Raw genomic sequence first — 24736 nt, forward strand, 5'->3', positions numbered from 1 at the left:
CATTTCTGAACTTAGCTCTCTTCTCTACCTGCAGTTGGAGATATGCTTCTTTCCGCAATTCTTCAGATCAGGCCTGAAAAATGAATCTATCAATGACAGCAACTACTCAGGAGCTTGAAATTGGCATTCAGAACTGGACACTGCAATAAAAGTCACTGGTGTCAATCATTGGAATGATTGATAAAAGTTCTTAAAATCAGGTGATAATATTGACAAAAGTTGTTTGGGAAGGTTCTGTCTAAATTTCAGTGGGTAAATTTGGTGCACAGTATGGAATGAGCATATACAGACAAGAAATTCTCTGGTCAATTCTGAAAATTGTGCGTAGTCCATAATCCCAAGGAGAACTCTATTGAGCCTCAACATTTGTGGCTTAGAGAAAGGCAAACACATGCACTTGTGTTTCTGTTGCACATCATATGCCCATAGATTGTAGGAGAATTGTGCACAAAATAGATTGCAAGGTAATTGTGCTCAAGGCTCAATTGTGTCAAGCTCTGCTGCAGTAGTTCTCCATATCTGAGGAGACTATGGGGGGGGGGGGGGGGGGGGGGGAAAGAGACAGGGAGAAGAGAGACAGGGAGAAGAGAGACAGAGAGAGAGAGACACACAGAGAGAGAGAGAGAGAGAGAGAGAGAGAAAGAGACACATACGCAAACATACACACAGAGGGAGGGACAGAGGGAAAGAAAGAGACAGAGACAAAGAGAGACAGAGTCAAAATTTCATTATAAGGGTGCTTCCATTATGACAAAGTCCAGACAGATTTCTGTGATTGCACAAACACAAAGCATACAAGCCAAAAGGGAAGTATTTCAGTCCATGGCAAGACAAACCGAGCCAGTTTACGGCGGTAAAAATACATTTCCTACTGGAAACATATTATTCCCACATACTTATAAATGTATTTATAAACATGCATAAATTCTCCACATACTTTCCTCTTTTGATTACAAATAAAGGCATGGTACAACAAGAAATAGCATTTTTTGTGTACTTTCAATATCGCTAATGGCTAAGGTACTTCACGAGAGCATAGTCAAACAAACTTTGCCACAAAGTGATAGAAGATGATGTTTGGAAAAGCAACGAAAAGCTTGGTTAAACGGATAGATTTTAAGGAGTCTTAAAGGAGGAGAGAAAGAGGGAATTCCAGAGCTGGGAGCCTAGAGAGCTGAGATCATGACAGTCAATCATGGGACTAAGGAAACTTAGGGGTGTCCAAAATATAGACGCTCTCTTAGTGTATGGAAGTAATTTGTAAGTTATTCATAGCCACACTCTAATAAAGAGTTGTTGCTACGTACACTGCACTCTGTTATGTATGTGGCTAGGTCTTGCTCCATGATTGATTTTTGGGTTTCAGATGCTTGAAGTTCCACATCCTTTTGTTCAAGTGCTGTTTCCAGCTCAGAAACTTTACGATGCAAATGGGTGACTTCTTGATCCATCTAAAAAAAAACACAGAATATCAAATAGACAACCAGAGATAACTTTAAATGCACATCATATCCAAAATTTCTGATTGATAGTTGGTATTACACTTCAAATTCTATTTCCTACTCTGCTTATTTTAGCTACAACTCACAAGTGAAGATGAAGGAGGCCATTGAGTCTAACTCAGCTTATTGATCCACTAAAACACCTACAGACCTTCCTGCATTACAATATCCCAACTGTCTCATCCATCATTCCAAGGTCTTTGCATGTGATCCTACTTGGAAAATCAACCAATTGCTCAGTGTGTGAAGAAATTCTGCTTCAGTTCTACATATACCTTTTACCAATTTGAACCGGTGTTCCTCTGTTCAAATGTCATAACTTGTCATATTTAACATTTAATTTGAAGTTGTGTTCCAGACGTACCTTTTATAAAATTATGTTTCATATCCCCTTCATAAAACACGCTCTCAGCAACATTCAATATTATTGGTATATCTCACTATGCATTATTTTGATAGCAAGTATCATCCCATGGGTTTTCACTATTACCTTCAAAGTGCACACATTTCCCTAATGACTACTTGACCAAAAGAGTATATGGTAAAAGTGTGCAATTACCACGTGACAAGTCCAACACATAGAGGTGCTAGCATTTGTTGGCAAAAATCATTAGCAACATTTCAGAAACAGACCATTTGGCAGTGAATGGAGACCAGTGGTATGATTCCACTATTTAAGTAGCAAGAACTTGACCATGAGACCAGTTATCTTAATCTTAGTTGGCAGGAAGGCAATAGAGTACTGAAGATGGTGACTTCATCTGTCAAAAAGGAGCAGCATAAGCAAAATATGGATTGAAGAAAACAGCCGACAAATCAAAGTTAGTATTTCCATAAAGTCTTTCATACGATCTCCTCAAAGAACTACAAAATTAAATTTAGTAGCAAATCAGTTAGAAAAAAAGTATTAGAAATAAGGCAGCAGAGCAACATTTAAGATGTATCTTGATAGACACATGAACGGGCAGGGAATGGAGGGATATAGATTGTTTGGGCAATAAGTAGCAGATCTAAATAAGTGGATGGCACAGGTTTGTGGGCCGAAGGGCCTGTGCCTGGGCTGTACTGTTCTTTGTAGCACACCATCATGAGCAAAATTCTCAAGGTAGAAAATTGATTATTGAAGTACAGATCAACATTTAGTTCTCAGCAATCATAATCTTAATAATTATTAAAATTGTATAAGTTACACAGGCCATGGGAAGTTACAGATTCATGATAACTGGAAGTTAAGAGCCTGGAGTTTCCAATGTAACTATGCCATAAGAACAGCATTACATTGATTTTTCGTGCCACGGTAATTTACACGCAACTGATTCTTGCTAATTTTACAAAAATTCATCTCTGCACACAAACGTCCCCCCGGAAACTAATCACTTGCATTACTCTATGCTGACACAAAAAGTCAGCACACACAGCTTTCCTGACTGAGTAGTCATTGACTATTCGCGTAAATGGAAGAGTAATTGTATTTTTCAGATCGAAAACCTGTTTTCTTTCAGAAACTGACCCTTTTATTCATAAATCCTCGAGAAGAAATAAATTCTTATTTCCAACTATTATAAATCATTTTAAATATTATGAAGAATCAGCAGCATTAACCCAAATACTTTTTCCACGTTTCCCTTCAGTGCACCTTCAACTCAATGATATAGTCCAGGAGCAACTATTCAACCGATTGTGTGTGTGCCAGCTCTCTGAAGAGCCACCCAATTAGTCTCACTTCGCTGCTCTTCCACCACAGCAATGAAAGCGATCCTACCTAAAGAATTTATCCATTCCCCTTTTGAATGTTACTACTAGATTTGCTTCTGTCACCTTTCAGGCAGTGATTTCCAGATCATAACTCTGCGCACAATGTACTTTTTCCTCATGTTGCCTGCGATCGTTTTGCCATCTATGTCCTCTAGTTATCAAACCTGCCACCACTTGAAACAGTTCATTGGGATTTATTCTATCAAATAGATTCATGATTTTGAAGGTCTTTATCAAATTTCACCTTGGCTTTCTCTGGCCTCTTCATCGTGGCACCTACCATACCTTCCCCATAGCCTTGGTACTCTTCAGAAAATGTGGTCTACTCCTTACTATTTACTCAGAGTTTTATTCAGAGTTTGGTCATCTGCAAATATGGAAATTGTGTCTTAGATATCCAAATGCTGGTCATTAATCTATATTAAACAGAGGAGTGGGCACAACACCAACTCCTGGGTTCGGTTGCTGGCATTCCTGTCCGAGTCTCTTTCTCTCTCCCCTCCCCCGGAACACAACCATCCTTTGTGGTGGAGGCAGCCCACCATTGGCCAACGGCGGGACCTTCTAGTCTCTGAAAAGGAGGTTTCCCGTTGTTCGTACTCTCCGCTGCCGGGGAACCCACGGCGGGGGACATTGCCGTCAGCGGGATCGAAAGATTGTGCCAGTGAGAATGGCTGAAAAATCCCACCCTTTGTCTATCAGGTTGTTGATCAGCCTGTAAAGCTAACAAACTGACACTTGGAGGACATCATTGCACACTTCCCTCCATTCCGAAAAACAACAATTCACCATTACTGTCACTTGGCCAATTTTGTGCCCACACAACCACTGTCCCTTTAATCCAAAGGTTTCAATTTTGCTAACAAGGCTATTATATAGCACTTGAAACATTTTAGAAAGTCAATACAGCTAACACCAACCGCATCACACTCATTAATCTTCACCATCACTTCAAAAGGACTTAAGTTAGTCAAACAGGACAAGGGGGGTGGTGGTCGGATTCTCCGTCCTGCCTCACCCGTTTTCTGGTGCGGCATGCCCCCGCCGGCAGCGAGATCCTCTGCCCCACCAGACAGCCAATGGGGTTTCCCCATTGTGGGCACCTCCACGCAGTCAGAAAATCCGCGGGCCTGAGTGCACTGCTGGCGAAGTAGAGGATCATGCCGACGGTGAATCCAGCCCGACATTCTTTAAGAAATTTGTGGGAACTTTCACTTATTAACCCATACTTTTCCAAGTGTCAATAATATTGTTGCGTACTTCTCTCTAAAAGTTTGCCCATCATGGGCATCAGGATGGTTACTCATTCTCGCCAGTTTGTACTTCTCCCCTTTTTTGAGCAGGGTGTAACATTACAAACCTCCAGTCCCCTGGCAGAAGTCTCACTTCTTAAGGAGGATTGTGGCCAGAGCCTCCACAAGTTTCTTCAGCAATCTGGAATGAAATCCATCCAGATTGGGTGGCTTTTCTACAATGAGCATGACCAACCTTTAAGCATAACAACAACAGCTTGCACTTATATAGAACCTATAACTTGCAAAAACAGCCCAAGGTATTTCAGAGGTACATTATAGAACAACATTTGACACCAAGCCACCTAAAATGATTTTAGAGAACGTATCAAAAGGTTTGATCAAAGAGCTAAGTTTTAAGGAGTGCCTGAAAGGAAAAAGCGGGCTAGAGCGTCTGAAAGCAATGGCTTCAGTCTTCCCAATACTTGACACACACACGCACGCACACGCACGCACGCACACACAACCACAACACAACAATTACACAACATACACACTAGTCCCACACAGCTGGATTAATGTTGGGAGGCATTGGAGAAGGATCTTGCGACAACTGTGTCCAAGGCCGCACACTGGTAGAAAAGGTCACAGGGTATAGTTTGCCTTTTCACAGCCACTCATGTCATTTCTGACTTTCATACAAAATATTACAGTACTGTAACAGGGGTGGAAACTTGAATGGAGGGCTTCAAACAAGGAGTTCCAGGAAAGATGGGAACAAATTTGCTTGGCCGTAAATATTCAAGGACTTGAGAGAAAAGGGAGATTGCACGAGGGACGATAGTTGGCAAGGACGGAAGGGTCAGTTTATTTACGCAAGGGGTGATGATGGCAGATTTGAAAAAAAAAGAGAAGGAAATAACCTGAAGTGAAAGAACCGTGAGCAGCATCAGCTAACATGGCAGCCAGGAAGGAAAGGTGGGCGCCAATAATTTTTGAGGAATCCAATTGAGAGCAGGGAAGTGGATCTCATGTTTATAAAGATTAGCTCAGGGAGCACACAGAAACTAGAGAAAGAAACAAGTTCAGGGTTTCGGCAGATGGAGCTTTAAACATATGGCCTGGTTTTGTGGGGGGGGGGGGGCAGGCAGTTGTTATGGTGGTTTTAATCTTAATAACAAAAAAATTCATGAACTCCTCACACTTGTAATTGGAGATGTGAGTGAAGGTAACAGGAGAGATGGGCTTAAGAAGATGGCTTTAAGTGAAGAAGCAGCGATTACTACTACATTCCAGGATGTTCCCAAAATAGTAAGCAGATATCACAGGAGAGCAGGATCCAATAGTTCTTCATGTGGTCCACCCAGATATAGCAGCAAATGTCTAAGCCAGGTGTCCATTATATTAGTTCCAGGTTGTAGCCCATGGATTTAAGGAGATGAGGGCCAAAACAGGGTAAGCACTCAGACATCGAGATAATGGGCACAAGTGCCTCCTCTTTATTTATTTCTAGCCGACAGAAGTTTTCTTACTACCTCCTCCATCACCATGATAAAGAACATTCAATCTAAATGCACAAATTGCAAGATCCAGAGCATTCCCCATAGAACTGTATTAATATATAGATCATCGAGAAATAAATATGGCTGTGACTTTTCATTCTACCACTTAAGTCCTTTAAGTAACTAAAGGACAACTGCAGAGTACTTACCTTTTTGTTATTGTGAGATTTTCTGAGGTGGAGATTGAGTCATTGGGGGTGGTGCGATTTTGCAATTATCAATCAAAATAAATGGTGGTCTAATTCAGCAATACAATGAGGAAGATGGTTGTATGAACAACTGTGAAGCAGTTGTAGCTACTTTCCAAACTCAGTTTCTTAATATTACACGTTTGAGCTTACTAATTAATTGCACGATTACCTTATTAGTAAGTTTGATTATTTTTAATTAATTTTTTTTTAAATTCAAATGTGTTCCCATATATTTAATTTATCCATGGGATGTTAATGTAATTGAAAAGGCCAGCACTTATTGTGTATTCCTAATTGCCCTTGATATGGTGGAAGTGAGCTACCTTCTTGAACCATTAAAGTCCATCCGATGTAAATACACCCATACTGCTGTCAGGGAGCTCCAGGAATTTATTCTGGTGACAAAGAAGGAATGGAAATGTAGTTCCAAGTCAGGATTGTGTGCACTTGGAGGGGGGTTTGTCAGGCATGGTGTTCCCAAGCATTTTCTAGGTGGTATAGGTTACAGGTTTGGAAGGTGCTATTGAAGTTGCTGCAGTGCACCTTGTAGATGGTACACACTGCGGCCAGTATGTACCAATGGTGAAACAAAGTGGTGGATGATGTATCAATCAAGCAGGCTGCTTTGTCCTGGATGGTACAGCATTGAACCTCTTGTGTGGGGTTGGATTTGAACAACCAGGCAAGTGAATAATATTCCATACTCCTGACTTGTGCCTCGCCAAAGCAGACAGGCTTTGGGAAGTCACGAGGTGATTTACTCACAAATGGATTCCCTAGCCTCTGATCTGATCTTGTAGTTACAGTATTGATTTGGGTGGTTCAGATAGGCTACTGGTTAACAGTGACCCCCCAGGACGTTGATGGTGGGGTGAGGGATCCATGATGGTAATGCCATTAAATGTCAAGGAAATACAATTAGTCGTTCTTGTTAGAGATGGTCATTGTCTGGCAATTTGCAAATGTTACATGCCATTATCAGCTCAAGCCTGAATGTTGGCCAGCTCTTACTGCATGTGAAAATGGACTGTTTCGCTCTCTAATCAACTTTACTGGACATGACTGAAACAATTATAAATTTAACCATCACGCCAGGCATTTAGAATACAGAATTAGAATGCACGATACTGCCCTTGAGTTCACTCTTTTTATACCAATTTTTACATTCTGGCAATGTCAAATGGGCACTGCAGGAAATTTGGGATTAATACAGTATTGGTAAGATCAACATAGAAAGAGACAAATCTCTGCAAGTACGATCAAAGAAACTATAGGCATAATATAATATAATATATGCTTTTACAAAACAATGCAAAATTCCACAAGCAAGTGATCAGGTCTAAGCTCTGCAATCCTGCCACATCCAGTTGTGAATGGTGGTGGGCAATTAAACAATTCAGTGAAAGAGGAGGCCCCACAAAGTTCTGAAGTTGTTTAGTAGGGGGAGTTAATTTTGATCAAAGCTCATAGAGATAAGTCTGTTAGGGTGGAGAGATGAAGGTTGGTAGATCCATCCTGGAGGTGGACTGCCAATACTCTGCTGCCCCAACGGCAGAGTTGTTAGTGGAGAGGAAGAAGCTCCAGGTGGAGTTTGAATTGGTGTTGATGGGGATGGCGGTGAGCCAGCTTCATCATGCGAGGACATTTTACAAGTAGAGGGAGAAGGCCAGTTGAGATGGCAGGCACCTTCTTGGGTGATAGCTCAGGTTAGGGGGGGGGGGGGGGGGGGGGGTGTTGGTTTCTGCCCCAGAAAATCAATGAGGTATTTGAGGTCTTTTACCGAAGGCTATACAAATCTGAGCCTCTGGAGGAAAACTTGACAGTTTCTGGATGGGTTGGTCTTTCCGGTGATGGATAGGGAAAGAGGACAGGAGTTAGAGGCGCCGCTCAGGCTGGAGGAAATTACAAAATATATTTGTTCTATGCAGTCATGGAAGGCAACGGGCCTGGACGGGTTCCCCAAGGAATTTTATAAACAGTTTGCAACTGTGTTGGGGCCACAGCTGTTGAGACATGTTTGACGATTCTCTATTCCGAGGGTTGTTGCCGGCCACACTGGCGCAAGCATCAATCTCCTTCATCTTGAAAAAGGATAAAGACCCCATGGAGTGTGGATCATATTGGCCCATTTCGGTGTTGAATGCTGATGCAAACCTATTGGCTAAGATGTTGATAACTTATTTGGAGGGGTACCTGCTGGGGGTGATTTCTGAGAATCAGATGGGTTTTGTTAAGGGTTGGCAGTTGTCAGCATTAGAAGGTTTTTGAGTGTGTTGCTGACGCCCCTGTTGGGATCCGATGGACGTGAAGAAGCGTTTGACTGGGTGGAGTGGCGGTGCCTTTTTGAGGTACTGGGGTGCTTTGGCTTTGGGCCTAAATTCATTTCATGGATTAGGCTGATGTACAGGGCCACCACTGCGAGCGTCCGTACCAACACATTAGGTGCGGGATATTTTCGGTCGTATAGGAACAAAAGGCAGCGATGTCTACTTTCCCAGTAACTGTAAAAAGTCTTACAACACCAGGTTTAAGTCCAAGAGGTTTGTTTGGAATCTCTAGCTTTCACAGCGCAGATCCGTCGTCAGGTGAGTGATGAACTCACCTGATGAAGGAGCTGCGCTCCGAAAGCTCGTGATTGTTAACCCATACTGCCAACCCCTGGGAGAGAATGTTTTTAGATATTTGTAGGTACGGAACTTTGTACAAAAGGAACTCTTTTTATTTCCACGATTACTGGCATCTTCTCTTAAGGATAAGGCAGTCTTTTTTTCAATAAATTTAGAGTACCCAATTATTATTTTTTCCCAATTAATGGGCAATTTAGCATGGCCATTCCACCTAACCTGCTCATCTTTGGGTTGTGAGGGTGACACCCACGCAAACACGTGGAGAATGTGAAGGCGCTGTCTTTTGACAAGATAGGGGAAAGGAGGATATCACATATGTATGGGCAATTAATGGAGCAAGAGAGGGATTCGCTGGAGGAAGTAAAGGGGAAATGGGAGGAAGAGTGTGGAATGAGGTGCTGCATAGGGTCAATTCTACTTCCTTGGGTGCAAGACTGAGTTTGATTCAGTTTAAAGTTGTACATAAGGCTCACATGACCAGGGCACATATGAGTGGCTTCTTTCCAGGTGTAGAGGATAGATGTGAGCGTTGCTTGAAGGGGCCGGTGAACCACTCACTAAGTTGGTTAAGTTTCGGGCTTCCTTCTTCGTGACAATATCAGAGATTCTGGAAGTTAGAGTGGAGTTGTGCATAATGGTGGTTATCTTCCCAATGTGACAGGCTTGCCAGGGATGCAGGGTGGGAAGAAGCCGATGTCTTGGCCTTTGCCTCTCCAGTAGCCCGGAGGCAAGTCCTGCTCGGATGGAGGGCATCAACGCCACCTAAGGCTTCAGCATGGTTGGGGGAATTGTTGGAATTCCTGCATTTGGAAAAGTTAAAGGATGCCCATAAGGTGATCAGAGGAGGGGCTTTAGTCTAGGTAGCAGCGTTTTAACCTTCTTTAAGGAGCTGGTGGTAGTCAGCAATTAGGCGGGGCGGTTAGTCAAGAGGGGTATGGGGGAGAAGGGGCTGGGAGGGGGGAGTGTTCTGGGTAATCACGGTAAAGACGGGCCTGGGGGTGGGGATAGTTTTATTAAAAATTGTACGTTGCTGCTTGACCTTTTTGTATGTTATAAATTGAAAATTTTCTAACTAGAATTATATTTTGTGTTCCAGAATTTGCTGTGCCCCTCGCCAAGCTGTTTCACTATGGCTATGGCACTGGCATCTACCTGGCAATGCAGGAAAATTGCCCATGTATGACCTGTACACAAGAAGCGGAACATATGCAACCCGGCCAATTGGCGCTCCATCAGTCAACTCTCTATCACTAGTAAAGTGATAGAACAGAGCTATCAAGTAGCACTTAGTTAGCAATAACCTACTTACGGATGCTCACTTTGGGTTTTCGCCAGGGTCACTCAGCTTCTGACCTCATTGCAGCTTTGGTTCCAACATGGACAAAAGAGTTGAACTTCAAGGGTGAGGTAAGAGTGCCCTCAACATCGGATATGTAACATGTGTCTAAGTATGACATCAAGGAGCCATGGCAAAACTGGAATCAATGGGAATCAGGGGGAAAACACTCTACTGGATGGAGTCATACTTGGCACAAAAGGAAGATGGTTGTGGTGGTTGGAGCTCTCAGCTCCAGGACATCACTTCAGGAGTTCCCCAGGTTAGTGTCCTAGGCCCAACGATCTTCGGCTGCTTCATCAATAACCATCCTCCCATCAGAAGATCAGAAACGGGGATGTTTGCGGATGACTGCACAATGTTCAGCACCATTGGCGACTCCTCAGATACTGAAGAAGTTCATGTCAAAATGCAGCAAGACCTGGACAATATTCGGGCTTCGGCTGACAAGTGGCAAGTTACATTTGCGCCAAACAAATGTCAGCTAATGACTATCTCCACGAAGAGGGGATCTAACCATCGCCCCATGACATTCAATGCCATTACCATCACGGAATCCACCCCCAATCAACATTCTGGGAGTTACTGTTGACCAGAAACAGAACTGGACTAGCCATATAAGTAGTGTGGTTACCAGAGCAGGTCAAAGACTAGGAATCCTGTGGCTGGTAACTCACCTCCTTAACCCCAAAGCCTGTCCACAGTTACAAGGCTCAAGTCAGGAATGCACTGATATACTCTCCACTTGCCTGGATGAGTGCCGCTCCAACAGCACTCAAGAATCTCAACACCACCCAGTACATAGCAGCCCGCTCAATTGCTACCTCTTCCACAAACATTCAATCCTTCCACCACCAGTGAACAGTGGCAGCAGTGTGTACCATCTACAAGATGCATTGGAGGAACTTATCAAGGTTCCTGAGGTAGCACCTTCCAAATCTATGACCACTCCCATCTAGAAGGACAAGGGCAGCAAATACCTGAGAACCCCACCACCTGGAGGTTCCCCTCAACGTCACCCACCATCCCGACTTGGAAATATATCGGCCATTCCTTCACTGTCGCTGGGTCAAGATCATGGAATTTCCTCCCTAACAGCACTTTGAGTGTACCTACACCTCAGGGACTGCAGCGGTTCAAGAAGGCAACTCACCACCACTTTCCGAAGGGCGGTAAATGCAGACCGAGCAATATCACCCACATCCCATAAATGAATGCAGATAAAGAACACTTACAAAATCTGCGTAGCTCACTATGAGATCACACTCAACGGTCTGAACATATATGTCCAATATTATGGCAAAGAATATGACAAACCTCAAACAAGGGCTGCGGGGGTGAGGTAGGCGTGTGGGAAAAGAGTAAAAATAAAAAAAGAGGCAGTGTCATCCATCTGGCAAACTAATAACAGTTAGGAGAAATCTGGAACCTTTATCCCTGCCAAATGTACAAAAACAAGTCAGATAAAAGAAAAACTGGTGTAATTTATGCCATGTGTACCTTATGACATGTATCCTGTGTCTCCTGGAGTTCTTTGTTCTTTAAGAGCAGTTTTTTTTCCAGAGAGTTAGTCTTGGCTGGAGAGTCCATCCGTGATGTTACTGAACTGGAAACAAGAATGGAATTACTTTAGGAATTTGTTTCAGTCGCAGTGCTTCATTGATTTTAAATACACTGAGGGCAACTATAAATGTAGATGGCCAGAATTTGTTCATGTGGTGGTACGTAACTCACTTAACACTGAAGTTGTGGGAGGAAGAAAAGGAGGAGGAAGAGATCAGAGTGAGTGAGAAATATGGATCCTGGTCAATTACACCATTTGGCAAAAAAGTCTGCACTAAAATCTAAGCACAACCATGATCCCAAGCCAGATGACAGAAGGTCGCTCACCATCAGAGCCCAGAGTTATGCTGCTGCTGCCATCAGGATCATTAAACCCATCAGACACAACATGCTGCAGTTGGCATTTTATATTGCTCAATATGTTTTAACTGTAAAGCTGCACCCTGCTATCTATACTGATTGTGGAAGAATCAATCTTGGACTAATAGCTTACCTTACCACTCAGTAAAAGTGAAATCACTGAAACTTTCAATCATGCTTCAGCAGATAAACTGCAAATCCAAGTGCAATGGGGAAGAACATCAAGCACGAGACATCAATTTTGAGAGACAAAGCAAAGATCTACCACATCAATGGAACCCAGTTCAGTCTGTTTATTCAAAGTTTATCGTATTGAAATTATCAACAATCGGAATGATGATTCCAGACCAGGTAATTATAACATCCACACCTGCTCAATGGAGTTTGATAGAAGGCCAAGGGTCAGTGGATTAGCGTGACTCATGGCAATGGCCTCAAGCATTTTTTACTTTATTATGACATAGGTGACATTATCAGGTCTCAATTATTGCCAACCCCAGATGTACCAAGATGATTTTGGTTGACCTTCTTTAGTGTTGGTTTTTACCACCTGCTGATGATGGAGAAAAAGGTTCAATCACACAGTTTGAGATAGCAAAGATCTGACTAGGATTAGTGAACCAGTTGAATTTTTGTTAACAATTTGACAACTTTCATGGTTATCATTTTCTTGTGCTAGTCTATTTCACAATTTGTAATCATGGAATTCTAACTCTGTCTAGGTACTTGGTAGAGTACCATAATCACGAGAGTGATATACCCATTATAATTATGGTCATTCGACCTCAGAAGCCGGCACTGTCATTTAGCATGCCTATTTCAAAAGCTCTGGAGTGAAAAAGAACAATTGGCATGACCATTATGTTCACATTTTGGTAGCCAGGTAAAATATGTGCTATGACCAAGTACTGAGATGAGTTATTGGCAACATATACATTGCTTCAGTCGGAGTAATGTTAGATTCACTACCTTAAAAATTGACTGGTTTATTCTAGGAGAGAAGATAAATCTCATCAAACCAACAAGATACTGCTGTTAACACGTTAGGAAATACTCGTTGCCAATATCTCACGGTTGCACGTGATATGAAATTGTGGTAAACGATGAGTTTAGTAACCTCTAGTAATTGGTGTCATACCTAGTGCAAAGGAAGTTTGCAGTAGTCAATGGAGGTCAAACGTCTTAGCCCTAGGACATCACTGCAGGAATTCCTCAGGGTAGAGTCCTGGGCCCAACCATCTTCAGCTGCACATCATGGTCTTCCTTCCATCATAAAGTAAAAGTGCAATGTTCGCTGATGATTGCAGAATTTTTAATTTGCATCTCCTCAGATTCAGAAGCATTTTGTGCCTATGTGTAACACAACCTCGACAGTATTCATGATTGGATTGATAAGTGGCAAGTGACATCTGCGCCAAACAAATACCAAGCAATGACCATCTTTAACAAGAAAGAATCGAGCCATTGCACCTTAACATTCAACAACATTACTACAGGGCGACACAGTAGCAGTGGTTAGCACTGTTGCTTCACAGCTCCAGGGTCCCAGGTTCGATTCCTGGCTTGGGATTCTGTTTGTGCGGAGTGTCTCCCAGTGTCTAAGTGGGTTTCCTCCGGGTGCGCCAGTTTCCTCCCACAGTGTGAAGATGTGCAGGTTCGGTGTCCTTAGTGTCCAAAGAGGTTGTCTGGGGTTGCTGGGATGGGGTGGGTGGAAGTGTGGGCTTACGTGTGGTGCTTTTTCTGTGGACCGGTGCAGACTCGATGGGCCGAGTGGCCTCCTTCTGCACTATAAATTCTTAATAATATTGCAGGATCACCTACCATCAATGTCCTGGGGATTGGAATTGACCAAATACGTGGCTGGACCAGCCATATAAACATGGCTACAAGAGGCCAGAGGCTAGGAACCCTGCAGCGAGTAACCCATCTCCCGACTCCCCAAAGTCTATCCACCATCTACAAGTCAGGAGTGAGATGGAATGCTCTCCACATTGCCAGACACCGTGCAGCTCTAACCACAGACACCACCCAGAGCAAACCATTTGATAGGCACCCCGTTCACCATCTTAAATATTCATTCTATCTACCAAAGGCACACAGTGACAGCATCCACAAAATGCATTGCAACAACTTCATGCCTCCTTCAACAGCATCTTCCAAATCTGTGATGTCTGTATAAAGAAGGACAAGGGCAGCAGGTGCATAGGAATACCACCACCAGGAAGTTACCCTCAAGGTCACACACCACCTTGGCTTGAAATTTTGTTATTGTTCCTTCACTGTTTCTTGATCATATGCCTAGGAATCCCTTTCTATAAGCAGTGCAGGTGTACCCACACCAGGCGGTCTGCTACAGTTTAAGATGGCTCACACCTTTTCAAGGGTAATTAGAGATGGCAACAAATGCCAGCCTTGCCAACAATTCCAGCATACCACAAAAGGATAGAAATAAATGACTTTGGGCAGCACGGTGGTGCAATGGTTAGCACTGCTGCCTCACAGCCCCGAGGTCCCAGGTTCGATCCTGGTTCTGTGTCACTGTCCATGTGGAGTTTGTACATTCTCCCCGTGTTAGCGTGGGTTTCACCCGCACAACCCAAAGATGTGCAGGGTAGGTGGATTGGCCAAGTTAAATTGCTTCATGAAGGCATAAACATACTAGTAAAAGGGAAGGACATGAAAGATAAATTATAACTCACACATATGTGAAATGAGACATTTTGATTGAAAGAATGAGGAAGCAATATCATTTTGAAGGAGAGGTAAGAGCAGATGAGGCCTGGAAGTGTATGTACATAAATCTTTGAAAGTTGCAATGCAACTCGAGACCGCGGTTTTAAAAAAGAAACATCATTGGGGCATGGTGGCACAATAGTTAGCACTGCTGCCTCACAGCTCCAGGGACCCGGGTTCAATTCCGGCCTCGTGTGGAGTTTGCATTTTATCCTCTTGGCTGCATGGGTTTCCTCCGGGTGCTCGGGTTTCCTCCCACAGTCCAAAGATGTGCAGGTTAGGTGGAGTGGCCATGCTAAATTGCCCAAAAGTTAGGTGGGGTTGCTAGGTGGGGTGCTCTTTCCGGGGAGCGGTGCAGACTCGATGGGCCGAATGGCCTCCTGCACTGTAAATTCTATGACTCTATATGATTCTGTGATCTAGGCTTTACTAATATCCAAATATCGCATAAAGGCATGAAATTATGTTTAGAAAAGACCTGTTAGACCTCGGATGGGAGTGTTGTGTTCAATTCTGGGCACCATTCGGAAGATCTTGGGAGGGTACAGAAGAGACGTCCTCAATGGCTACCAGGGATGTGGAATTTCAGTTATGTTGAAGCAGCTTGGGTTGTTTGCCTTCGAGGATAGAAGTTGAGGAAACTTGATAAAGTGTTAAAATTGTGGATAGTTTTGGTAGGGTAAATAAAGCACACCATTTGCAATGGCATGAGAGTGGAGGACTAGAGTGTGCAGATACAAGGCAATTGACAAAAGACCCAGGGGCAGCATGAAGAAATATTATTTTTGTTTAATGTTTTTAGTGAAGGTTTTTACATACAAGCAGCAAGGGTAACTTCCCAAACACTCGTTTCAGGGTCTTTTTCTGGACCCTTCACTGCACAATTGGCAGTTATTTGGTTTTTTACAAATGGGTGGTGCCTTCCCTCCACCTCCCAACCCTATTGTTGTTGGACCCATCCCCTTTCTCCCCCAGGCCTGTTTTCAGGACCCCTGGTGCTCTCTTGCCGGATGGGGTCATTATCACTTCAGCGGGCGCCTGATGTTCGCAGTTAGCTGTCTACCCTTAACCGAGTCTGTCTGGTCTTCTGCAACCACCTCTGGTACGCAGTTCTGCACCCTCTTAGTCAGGACTTTTGCGAGCATTTTCGCGTCCACATTGAGCAGCGAAATGGATCTGTATGATCCTCACTCTATCGGGTCTTTGTCCTTTTTGGGTATCAGCGATATGGTGGCCCGTCTTAGCATTGGAGGCAGGGTGCCTCTCGCTGGTGAACCTGCGAATGTTTCCTGCAGGTGTGGGGCCAGTGCCGTCGCAAATGTTTTGTAGAAGTCCACCGGAAACCGATTCTCCGCCTGCATGGAGCTGATGCTCTCCATGACCTCTCCCAATCCAAAGGTGCCTCTGCTCTCTCCGATTATCGTTCCTTATGACTAGCATGTCCAGTCCATCGAGGAACCGATCCCCAAATCCCCATCGGAGGATTCAGAGGTGTACAGTCCCCCGTAGAAGGCCTCAAATGCTTTGTTGACTTCTTTTGGTTCAGCTATCAATCTGCCTCGATTACCCTTCACCTGGGCTATTTCCTCGTGGCTGCCTGCTTTCTCAGCTGGTGAGCCAGCAGATGGCTAGCCTTTTCTCCATGCTTGTAAAAGGTCCCTTGTCTGGCGGAGTTGGTGCACTGCTTTCCTGGGTCCATTGTTGCTTTTTCCTCCTTGCCAGAAGCTGTGCGGTCGGGGCCTCAAGAGTACCGCCTGTTGACCTCCAGAATGGAGTCTATCAGTTGTTGCCTAGCTGCCCTCTCTTTCCTATATCTGCAAGCCTTACAGGCAATTATTTTTTCCCCTAAATCACAGTCTTCAGGTGAGACAGCCCCATTCCGGTTGTTAGTTACGTACTCGCCTATGGCCTATGATTTTTTTTGGCAGAAGACTGTTGTCAGCCAAGAGGGTCGTGTCCGACACGCACGTGGGACGTTGGCCATGGTCCATCTACAACCTCACATCCTTGTAATGTGGAGTGTGTTCCAAGATCACGATGGCAGGGTATTCCGCTTCTGCTATTTCTGGAAGCACTGATTTTCCCACTACAAAGTCGGCGATGCGGGTGTACACCTTATGTTCTGGCGAGAAAAACAAAAATTCCTTCTCATCCGGGTGCATGAACTGGCATGGGTCCACTGGCCCCATCTGTTCCATAAACGTTCCTAGTTCCCTAGCCATGCCTGCCATTTTCCCTGATCTGGGGTTTGATCTGTCTGTCCTTGGATCCTGTACAGTTAAAGTCTCGCTCCATTATCAGTCAGTGCATGTCTACGTGGTGGCGGTTGCCGTCGTCGTCGTCCTCATCACCATCCTCAACATCATAATATTTATTATTGTCACAAGTAGGCTACATTAACACTGCAATGAAGTTACTGTGAAAATCCTATGGTTGCCACACTGTGGCGCCTGTTTTGGTACACTAAGGGAGAATTCAGAATATCCAATTCACGTAACAAGCACGTCTTTCGGGACTTGAGAGAGAAAACCGGAGCACCCGGAGGAAACGCACACAGACACGGGAGAACGTGCATACTCCGCAGACCCTGGTGCTGTGAAGCAACAGTACTACCCACTGTGGTACCGTGTCACCCATCCCCTCAAGTGTTTCTCTTGGAGGAAGACTGTGTCGGCTTTCAAGTGGGCGCAGACTCTGGGTCTTTTCTCTGGGCAGTTGAGTCCCCTGATATTCCGGGTGACTATTCTGATGGGGGGAGTTTTGTCCCCTTTTACTGCGGGATCAACCATACTTACCTTGTGGATGAGGTCCTGCAGTCCGGAGTTTCCCTTTGCTAATGGGCCATCCAGAATGACTACGGTCACCGTTCACACCATGAGGCTGAGCCCCTACACCTCAGGGTTTCGCTTTGTCCGGGGGCCACCCAACATGGTCACCAACTCTGTACGCCATGTGGGTGAGCCCCTGCCCTCCTGGGTTTCCCTTTGTTCAGGGACACTCCTGGCCGCTTGCAGTGCCATCTTGTTCCACATTTCCAAAATCGACCTGCTGAGCCAGTCTGGAACCTTCCACCCCTCCTTATCGTTATATTCCCCCTGTGGTTTTGGTTCCCCCTTCTGCCCTCCCCTCCCCTGTACCCCCCACTTCTGTCTAGACCCCCTGCCTTTCACCCACACCCTCCGCAATGTCGCTGTTGCAATGCAGCAACCCCCCCCCCCCCCGCTCAAAATTGTCCATTTCTTCCTTTCGTTTTCACTGTGTCTTCCTCACTGCTACCTGTCTTTTTTTTTTTAAATAATTTTTATTGGAATTTTTTACAGAAAATATAAAAATATAACAAGTATAGCAACAAGCAGTAATATGCAACTAACAGCCCCATAACACCCACAATTCCCCCCATACCGTAACATCACATGTATCACACTCCCCCCACCCCAACAAGAGAACTTAACCATAAATTTAAATTAAATAAATCAAATTTAAATAAAATAAGCAAACATAATCAACGTCTTCCCCCCCCGCCGGGTTGCTGCTGCTACTGTCCCAGTACCCTATCGTTGAGCCAGAAAGTCAAGGACAGGTTGCCACCGTTTAAAGAACCCTTGCACCGATCCTCTCAGGGCGAATTTAACCTTCTCAAGCTTAATGAAGCCCGCCATGTCATTGATCCAGGTCTCCACGCTTGGGGGCCTCGCGTCCTTCCACTGTAGCAAAATCCCTCGCCGGGCTACTAGGGACGCAAAGGCCAGCACACCGGCCTCTTTCGCCTCCTGCACTCCCGGCTCTACCCCAACCCCAAAAGATAGCGAGTCCCCATCCTGGCTTGACCCTGGATCCCACCACCCTTGACACCGTCCTCGCCACCCCCTTCCAGAACTCCTCCAGTGCCGGGCATGCCCAGAACATATGGGCATGGTTCGCTGGACTCCCCGAGCACCTGACACACCTATCTTCACCCCCAAAGAACCTACTCATCCTCGTCCCAGTCATGTGGCCCCTATGCAGCACCTTGAATTGGATGAGGCTAAGCCGCGCACACGAGGAGGAAGAATTTACCCTCTCCAGGGCATCAGCCCATGTCCCGTCTTCGATCTGTTCCCCCAGTTCCCCCTCCCACTTCGTTTTCAGCTCCTCTACTGACGCCTCTTCCACCTCCTGCATAAGCTTGTAGATATCGGATATCTTCCCCTCCCCGACCCAGACCCCCGAGAGCACCCTGTCACTCACCCCCCTCGCGGGGAGCGCAGGGAATCCCTCCACCTGCCGTCTAGCAAATGCCTTTACCTGCAGATATCTAAACATGTTTCCCGGTGGGAGCACAAATTTCTCCTCCAACTCCCCCAGGCTCGCAAACCTTCCGTCGATAAACAGATCCCTCAGCTGTCTAATGCCCGCTCTATACCATCCCCAAAATCCCCCATCCATGCTCCCCGGGACGAACCTATGGTTCCCCCTTAACGGAACCTCCATCGAGCCCCCCACTTCTCCCCTATGTCGCCTCCACTGCCCCCAAACCTTAAGGGTAGCCGCCACCACCGGACTCGTGGTATACCTCGTGGGAGGGAGCGGCCACGGCGCCGTTACCAGGGCCCCCAGGCTTGTATCCCCACAGGACGCTCTCTCCATCCGTTTCCATGCTGCCCCCTCACCCTCCATCACCCACTTACGCACCATCGACACGTTGGCCGCCCAGTAGTACCCAGAGAGGTTGGGCAACGCCAGCCCCCCCCCCCCCCCCCCCCCATCTCTACTCCGCTCCAAGAAGACCCTCTTCACCCTCGGGGTGCCATGCGCCCAAACAAATCCCATGATGCTGCTGGTCACCCTTTTAAAAAAGGCCCTAGGGATAAAGATGGGCAAGCACTGGAAGAGGAACAAGAACCTCGGGAGAACTGTCATTTTGACGGATTGCACTCTGCCCGCCAGCGATAGCGGCACCATGTCCCACATTTTAAATTCCTCCTCCATCTGTTCCACTAGTCTGGTGAAGTTAAGCTTATGAAGAGCCCCCCAACTCCTGGCCACCTGAACCCCCAGGTACCTGAAACTCTTCACTGCCCTCCTGAAGGGGAGCCTCCCAATTCCCCCTCCTGATCTCCCGGGTGCACTACAAATACCTCGCTCTTTCCTAAGTTCAGCTTATAGTCCGAGAAGCCCCCAAATTCCACTAACAGCTCCATCACCCCCGGCATTCCCCCCTCTGGGTCCGCCACATATAACAGCAGGTCGTCCGCATACAGCGATACCCGGTGCTCCTCCCCACCCCACACCAGACCCCTCCACTTCCCTGACTCCCTCAACTCCATGGCCAGCGGTTCAATCACCAGTGCAAAGAGCAGGGGGGACAGTACTGCTACCTGTCTTGGATGCCTGTCCAGACCATTCTTAGGGACAAACTCGTCCGTGTGTGCCAGGGCAGTAAAATAATGTTCATTGTACTGGTAAGTTACCCAGAGCCTGACTGGGAATAACATCTTAAATCTGACCTTGCTCTTGTACAGGGCAGCATTTGTCTGGTTAAATTCGGCCCTTCGCTTTGCCAGGTCCACCCCAATGTCCTGGTATACTCTTATTTTAGTCCCTCCCAGTTGCATGCCCTCGTCAGTCGACCCCAGCAAATGATCCTTTGTGCAGCTTGGCTATTATCGCCCTCAGCTGCTTCCCGGCTCTGGGCTCCCGTTGGAGCGATCGTGAGCCCTGTCGATCTCTGGCGGTTTGGGAAAATTGTCCCTCCCAACCAGGCTGCCCATCATTTGAGCCACGTAGTCAGTTGGATCCCTGTCCTTGATCCCCTCTGGCAGGCCCACTATCCAAATATTCTGCTTCCTCGATCAATTCTCCTGATCCTCGATCTTCCCTTACAGGCTCCCCTGGGTCACCACCAACCTCTTGATCTCAGCCTTGATACCTGTCACCCTAATCCATTAACGCCTTTTCCAGCTCTCGATTCTGCTCCCCTGGGCTTCCAGTTTCCACCTCATGCTGACTCACACCTCCGCCACCTTGACTGTCTCCTTCATCTTGGCCTTATTGTTGTCTCCCTCTCTCAGGGGCGGCCAAGGACCCCTCGCCTTGTGGGTCTGTCAACCCACATGCTCGCTGCTCCTACCCCTGCCGCAGTTCCTGATGTTCCTGCGGCCTCTCAAGCTGTCGCTTCCTGGCATTTTTGTTGTTTGTACTATTGTTGAGGGCGAGGGGATGTTTAATTCTGATTTTGCGGGGTAAATTCGGCCAAAAGCGTCTATTTTTGTCATATGGAGGAGAGCTACCTGGTGTGCACTATTCAGCCCGTCCCCGTCACCAGAGGTCCTGCAGAAATCTTTAATTTTAAAACACTGAGCCAGTCATCTGGAACGCACTGCTTGCAAGGGCAGTGGGAGGAGATTCAATGGTAACTTTTGGATAAGGGGAAAATCCCTACATGGCAATAGGAAAAGAGATTGGGTACGGAACTAACTGGTAGCTCACACACGAGGATCAAATGTCCTCTTTCTGAGAGACAGAGAGAAAATGGGTAGATTAGCTTTAAAGCAGGGTATCAAAAACAGTTCGGCACGTGTAAACTTACAAATTCAACAGGTTCAAACAATTTGACATCAGTAAAATACAGTAATATACAATGACAACATGCACTGTGCAACTACTAAATGTACTCTACTTACCAGCACAGGTCTACTCCACTCACACTGGCAGAAGCACACTGGTAAGACGATTAAAATGTGTGTATGTATGTGTCAGGAGAAGTCATCTGCATATAGTGGGCTTGAAAACTGTGTGTCCACGTAGCAACAGTGTCATCTTTCAAAGTGCATTTCAGAAAAAGAATGACTCTGGTGACACAGGTGAAGCATAATTATTTAATGGTCTCTTTCATACTGGTCTGCTTCCTATGACGAGGATATTTTGTTTAAAAGGAAGGGCTGATAGACGCTTACAGCCCAAACCTTTACACGGCAAACAACTCATCTTCCTGATTTTGCCTTACTAAAGAGGAAAAGAAGCACCCTGATTACCAAATGAGTTTGCCTATCAGAATACTATAAAACCAGAATCCAACTACAATCCAGAGAAAAGCATCCAAAGACATCATAACTAATGTTCAATAGAATTCTCACTCACCACAAACGTTAAATAACTTAACCTCCAATCTGTTCCGATTGCAAATGATAAATGGATTAAATATGCAAATGATTAGAAAGGAAGAATGCAACTGAAAGTTTGCACAACAAGAATGAGCATTCACTAACCCGCAATCAAACTATATTATGCCCTATTTTTAATTCTTTAAAATTAAGAAAATGGCACTTGCATAACTTGCATTTACATCCCAAGTCCTATCAGTTTACTACATTACAGATTCATACCTAGGTTGCCATTGTATGAAATTCCTCTGTCTACTACTGTTTTACACTATACTGCAAACACGTTAAATGTACACACGCTAATGTGAAATACTACATGATTACTTTCATTAAAGTTTCCATTTCTGCATACCAGGTTCTCAAGTCAACATATTAATCCATGAAGGGCGGCATGGTGCAGTGCTTAGCCCTGCTGCCTGGCACTGAGGTCCCAGGTTCGATCCCGGCTCTGGGTCACTGCCTGTGTGGAGTTTGCACATTCGCGCCATGTCTGCGTGGGTTTCATCCCAACAACCCAAAGATGTGCAGGGTAGGTGGATTGGCCACACTAAATTGCCCTTTAATTGGAAACAAAACTAATTGGCCATTAAATTGTTTTTTTTTAAACATATCGATCCATTGCTACATTCCAAAACAATTTACCAAATGTTATCATGCCAGGTCTAACCTCTGCATGACAATCACATTACTTCATCCCATAATGAGCTACCTTATACTAGGTTTGATTACCAGGTCTCTTCATGCTTGCATGCATATAGTTGAAGCATATTCCATAATGGGTCCAATCACCTTATTTCACCTAACAATTATGTTCTGCATTATATCTCTAATCAGAATTCAACACTGCACACTTTTCCAGGTTCATACATCAGATCTTGCCACCTTGGCTCATTTCGTAGCACCCTCACCTCTCAGTGAGCCGGCTGTAGGTTCAAGGCCCACAAATGTAGTTAGTGCTGAGTATGCACTATACCATACAAGTGAATTCTTACACTCGCTAGAGACCTTTTTATTGGGAATGGTCAGCAAGACAGCAACCATCGCTATTTCTCTAGTCTCCTCACTTATTCCAACCCACAGCATTATTCTTTCAGGTCCAGTTTGACGTGGTCACTAAACCTGCTTGACAAGGGCAGTTCTACTGCTGTTTGGCAAACAGATCTCTAACCTTATGGAGGTTGAATGACAACTCTCTGGCACCTCTTCCAAAGTCCGCCTGGACCACAATCCCATCCAAGAGCATCAAGCATCTGCTTCACTGGCTGCCATTGGCCTCATCACCTCTGGAACTCTTCCCTCTCACAACATTTAACCTCACAGTCCCCAATCCTGAACAGGTCCTTCACAACATCTAACCTCAGTCCCCAATCCTGAACAGGTTTTTATAACATTTAACCTTACAGTCCCCAATCCTGAACAGGTCTTTTCTACCTCCTTCCAAAAGTCCACGAATAGAACTGTCCAGTAGACCCATTGGCAGTATTTAATGTAGCTGACGGGGTGGTCTAGCTCACCAGCTAGAGAACTGGCGAGAGCCCCACATAACCTACTTTCAGAAAGGTTTGCTGCATTAAGCACCAATCAGACACTTAACTGGCAATGGCAGGCCTTTCCCAGGAATCAAGGACCCCAGGGCAACAATCTTTGCTCCAAGAACCATTGGCTGATCAGAGGCCAACAGTTGTGCATTGCTCAGCAGTGCCATCAGGCTGCAGGCGCTTGATCGAACATTGAATGAGACCCCCCCCCCCCCCCCCACTCTCGCCCCCGCTCATCCTGCCGGTTTTTATGAAGGAAGAAGATAGTGACAAAGTAATCAGTAGAAGTGGAGACAGGAATAGTAGATGCAATAGATGGGGTGAAAACTGATAGGCAGGATGTACTGGAAAGGCTGATTATGCTCAAGAGTGGATAAGTAATATGGCTTGGATCCCAGGTTGCTAAAGGAGTGGGAGTGGAGGTGACAGAAGGGCTTGCCATAATCATCCAATCTTCCCTAGACACAGGGACGGTATGATTGAATTAGAAAGTGGCAAATGCGGCACCCTTATTCAACAAGGATTCAAGGACATTTCCTGAGAATCTTTTCCTGAGAAACCCACGCATTTCTGCTATCATCCACGTAAACTTTCTGTGCATCATCTCCAGTGCCTGCATATCCTTTTTATAGTAAAGATGACCAGAACTACAGGCAGTATTCAAAGTGTGGTCAAACCAAGTCATGCCTGGCGTCAATCCCATTGCACCGGATGAATAACGATAGGTGTCCAAAATTGCTTTAGTGCCAGGCGCAGAGTTGATCATGATTCACCCAACCCGCTTAATCCAGCAACATCTGGATCATGCCCTCACTGGGCGTGACTTGGATAATGATTTTTAAATGAACCGTTAGGCTCAACTAAGTATGCGCAGCCCGTTTGAGGCCACACAGGCTAAACGTCACTCAGGCACGGGATTAGTACTGTTCTCCATGAATAGAGACGAAGCGTGAAAATCATTAGAGCCGCTTGGCTGGTCAGAGACAAGGCAGGGTTGTGTGTGTAGCACCTCCAACCTGCCAATGTCCCAGCACCACCAACCTGGCACTGTCAAGCCAGGGTGCCATGTTGGCATTGTCAAGTTGCGGAGCCTGAGGGGGGCCATGCTTATGAAAGGGGGGAGGAGTGAAGGGGGTTATGAAGGGGAGCCACTCAGCAACCCCATAGCAATGTATGCTCACTTTGGGGGGGGGGG

The 24736-nt window shown here is 45.5% G+C and overlaps 1 protein-coding gene across 4 annotated transcripts in view; it reads right to left on the reverse strand.

Annotated features, from left to right (window-relative positions):
* The window catches only part of cita (citron rho-interacting serine/threonine kinase a), a 278500-nt gene that overhangs the window by 172993 nt on the left and 80771 nt on the right, over positions 1-24736 (reverse strand). For all 4 annotated transcript variants that reach the window (XM_038792114.1, XM_038792104.1, XM_038792084.1 and 1 more), the window contains exons 12-13: positions 11706-11811; positions 1308-1451 (exon numbers count right to left, since the gene is read on the reverse strand). In XM_038792114.1, the coding sequence (XP_038648042.1) occupies positions 1308-1451; positions 11706-11811 (250 nt within the window). The remainder of the gene's footprint in view (positions 1-1307; positions 1452-11705; positions 11812-24736) is intronic.

This window comes from Scyliorhinus canicula, chromosome 1 (genome assembly GCF_902713615.1).
Source record: "Scyliorhinus canicula chromosome 1, sScyCan1.1, whole genome shotgun sequence".
Lineage (NCBI taxonomy): Eukaryota > Metazoa > Chordata > Chondrichthyes > Carcharhiniformes > Scyliorhinidae > Scyliorhinus > Scyliorhinus canicula.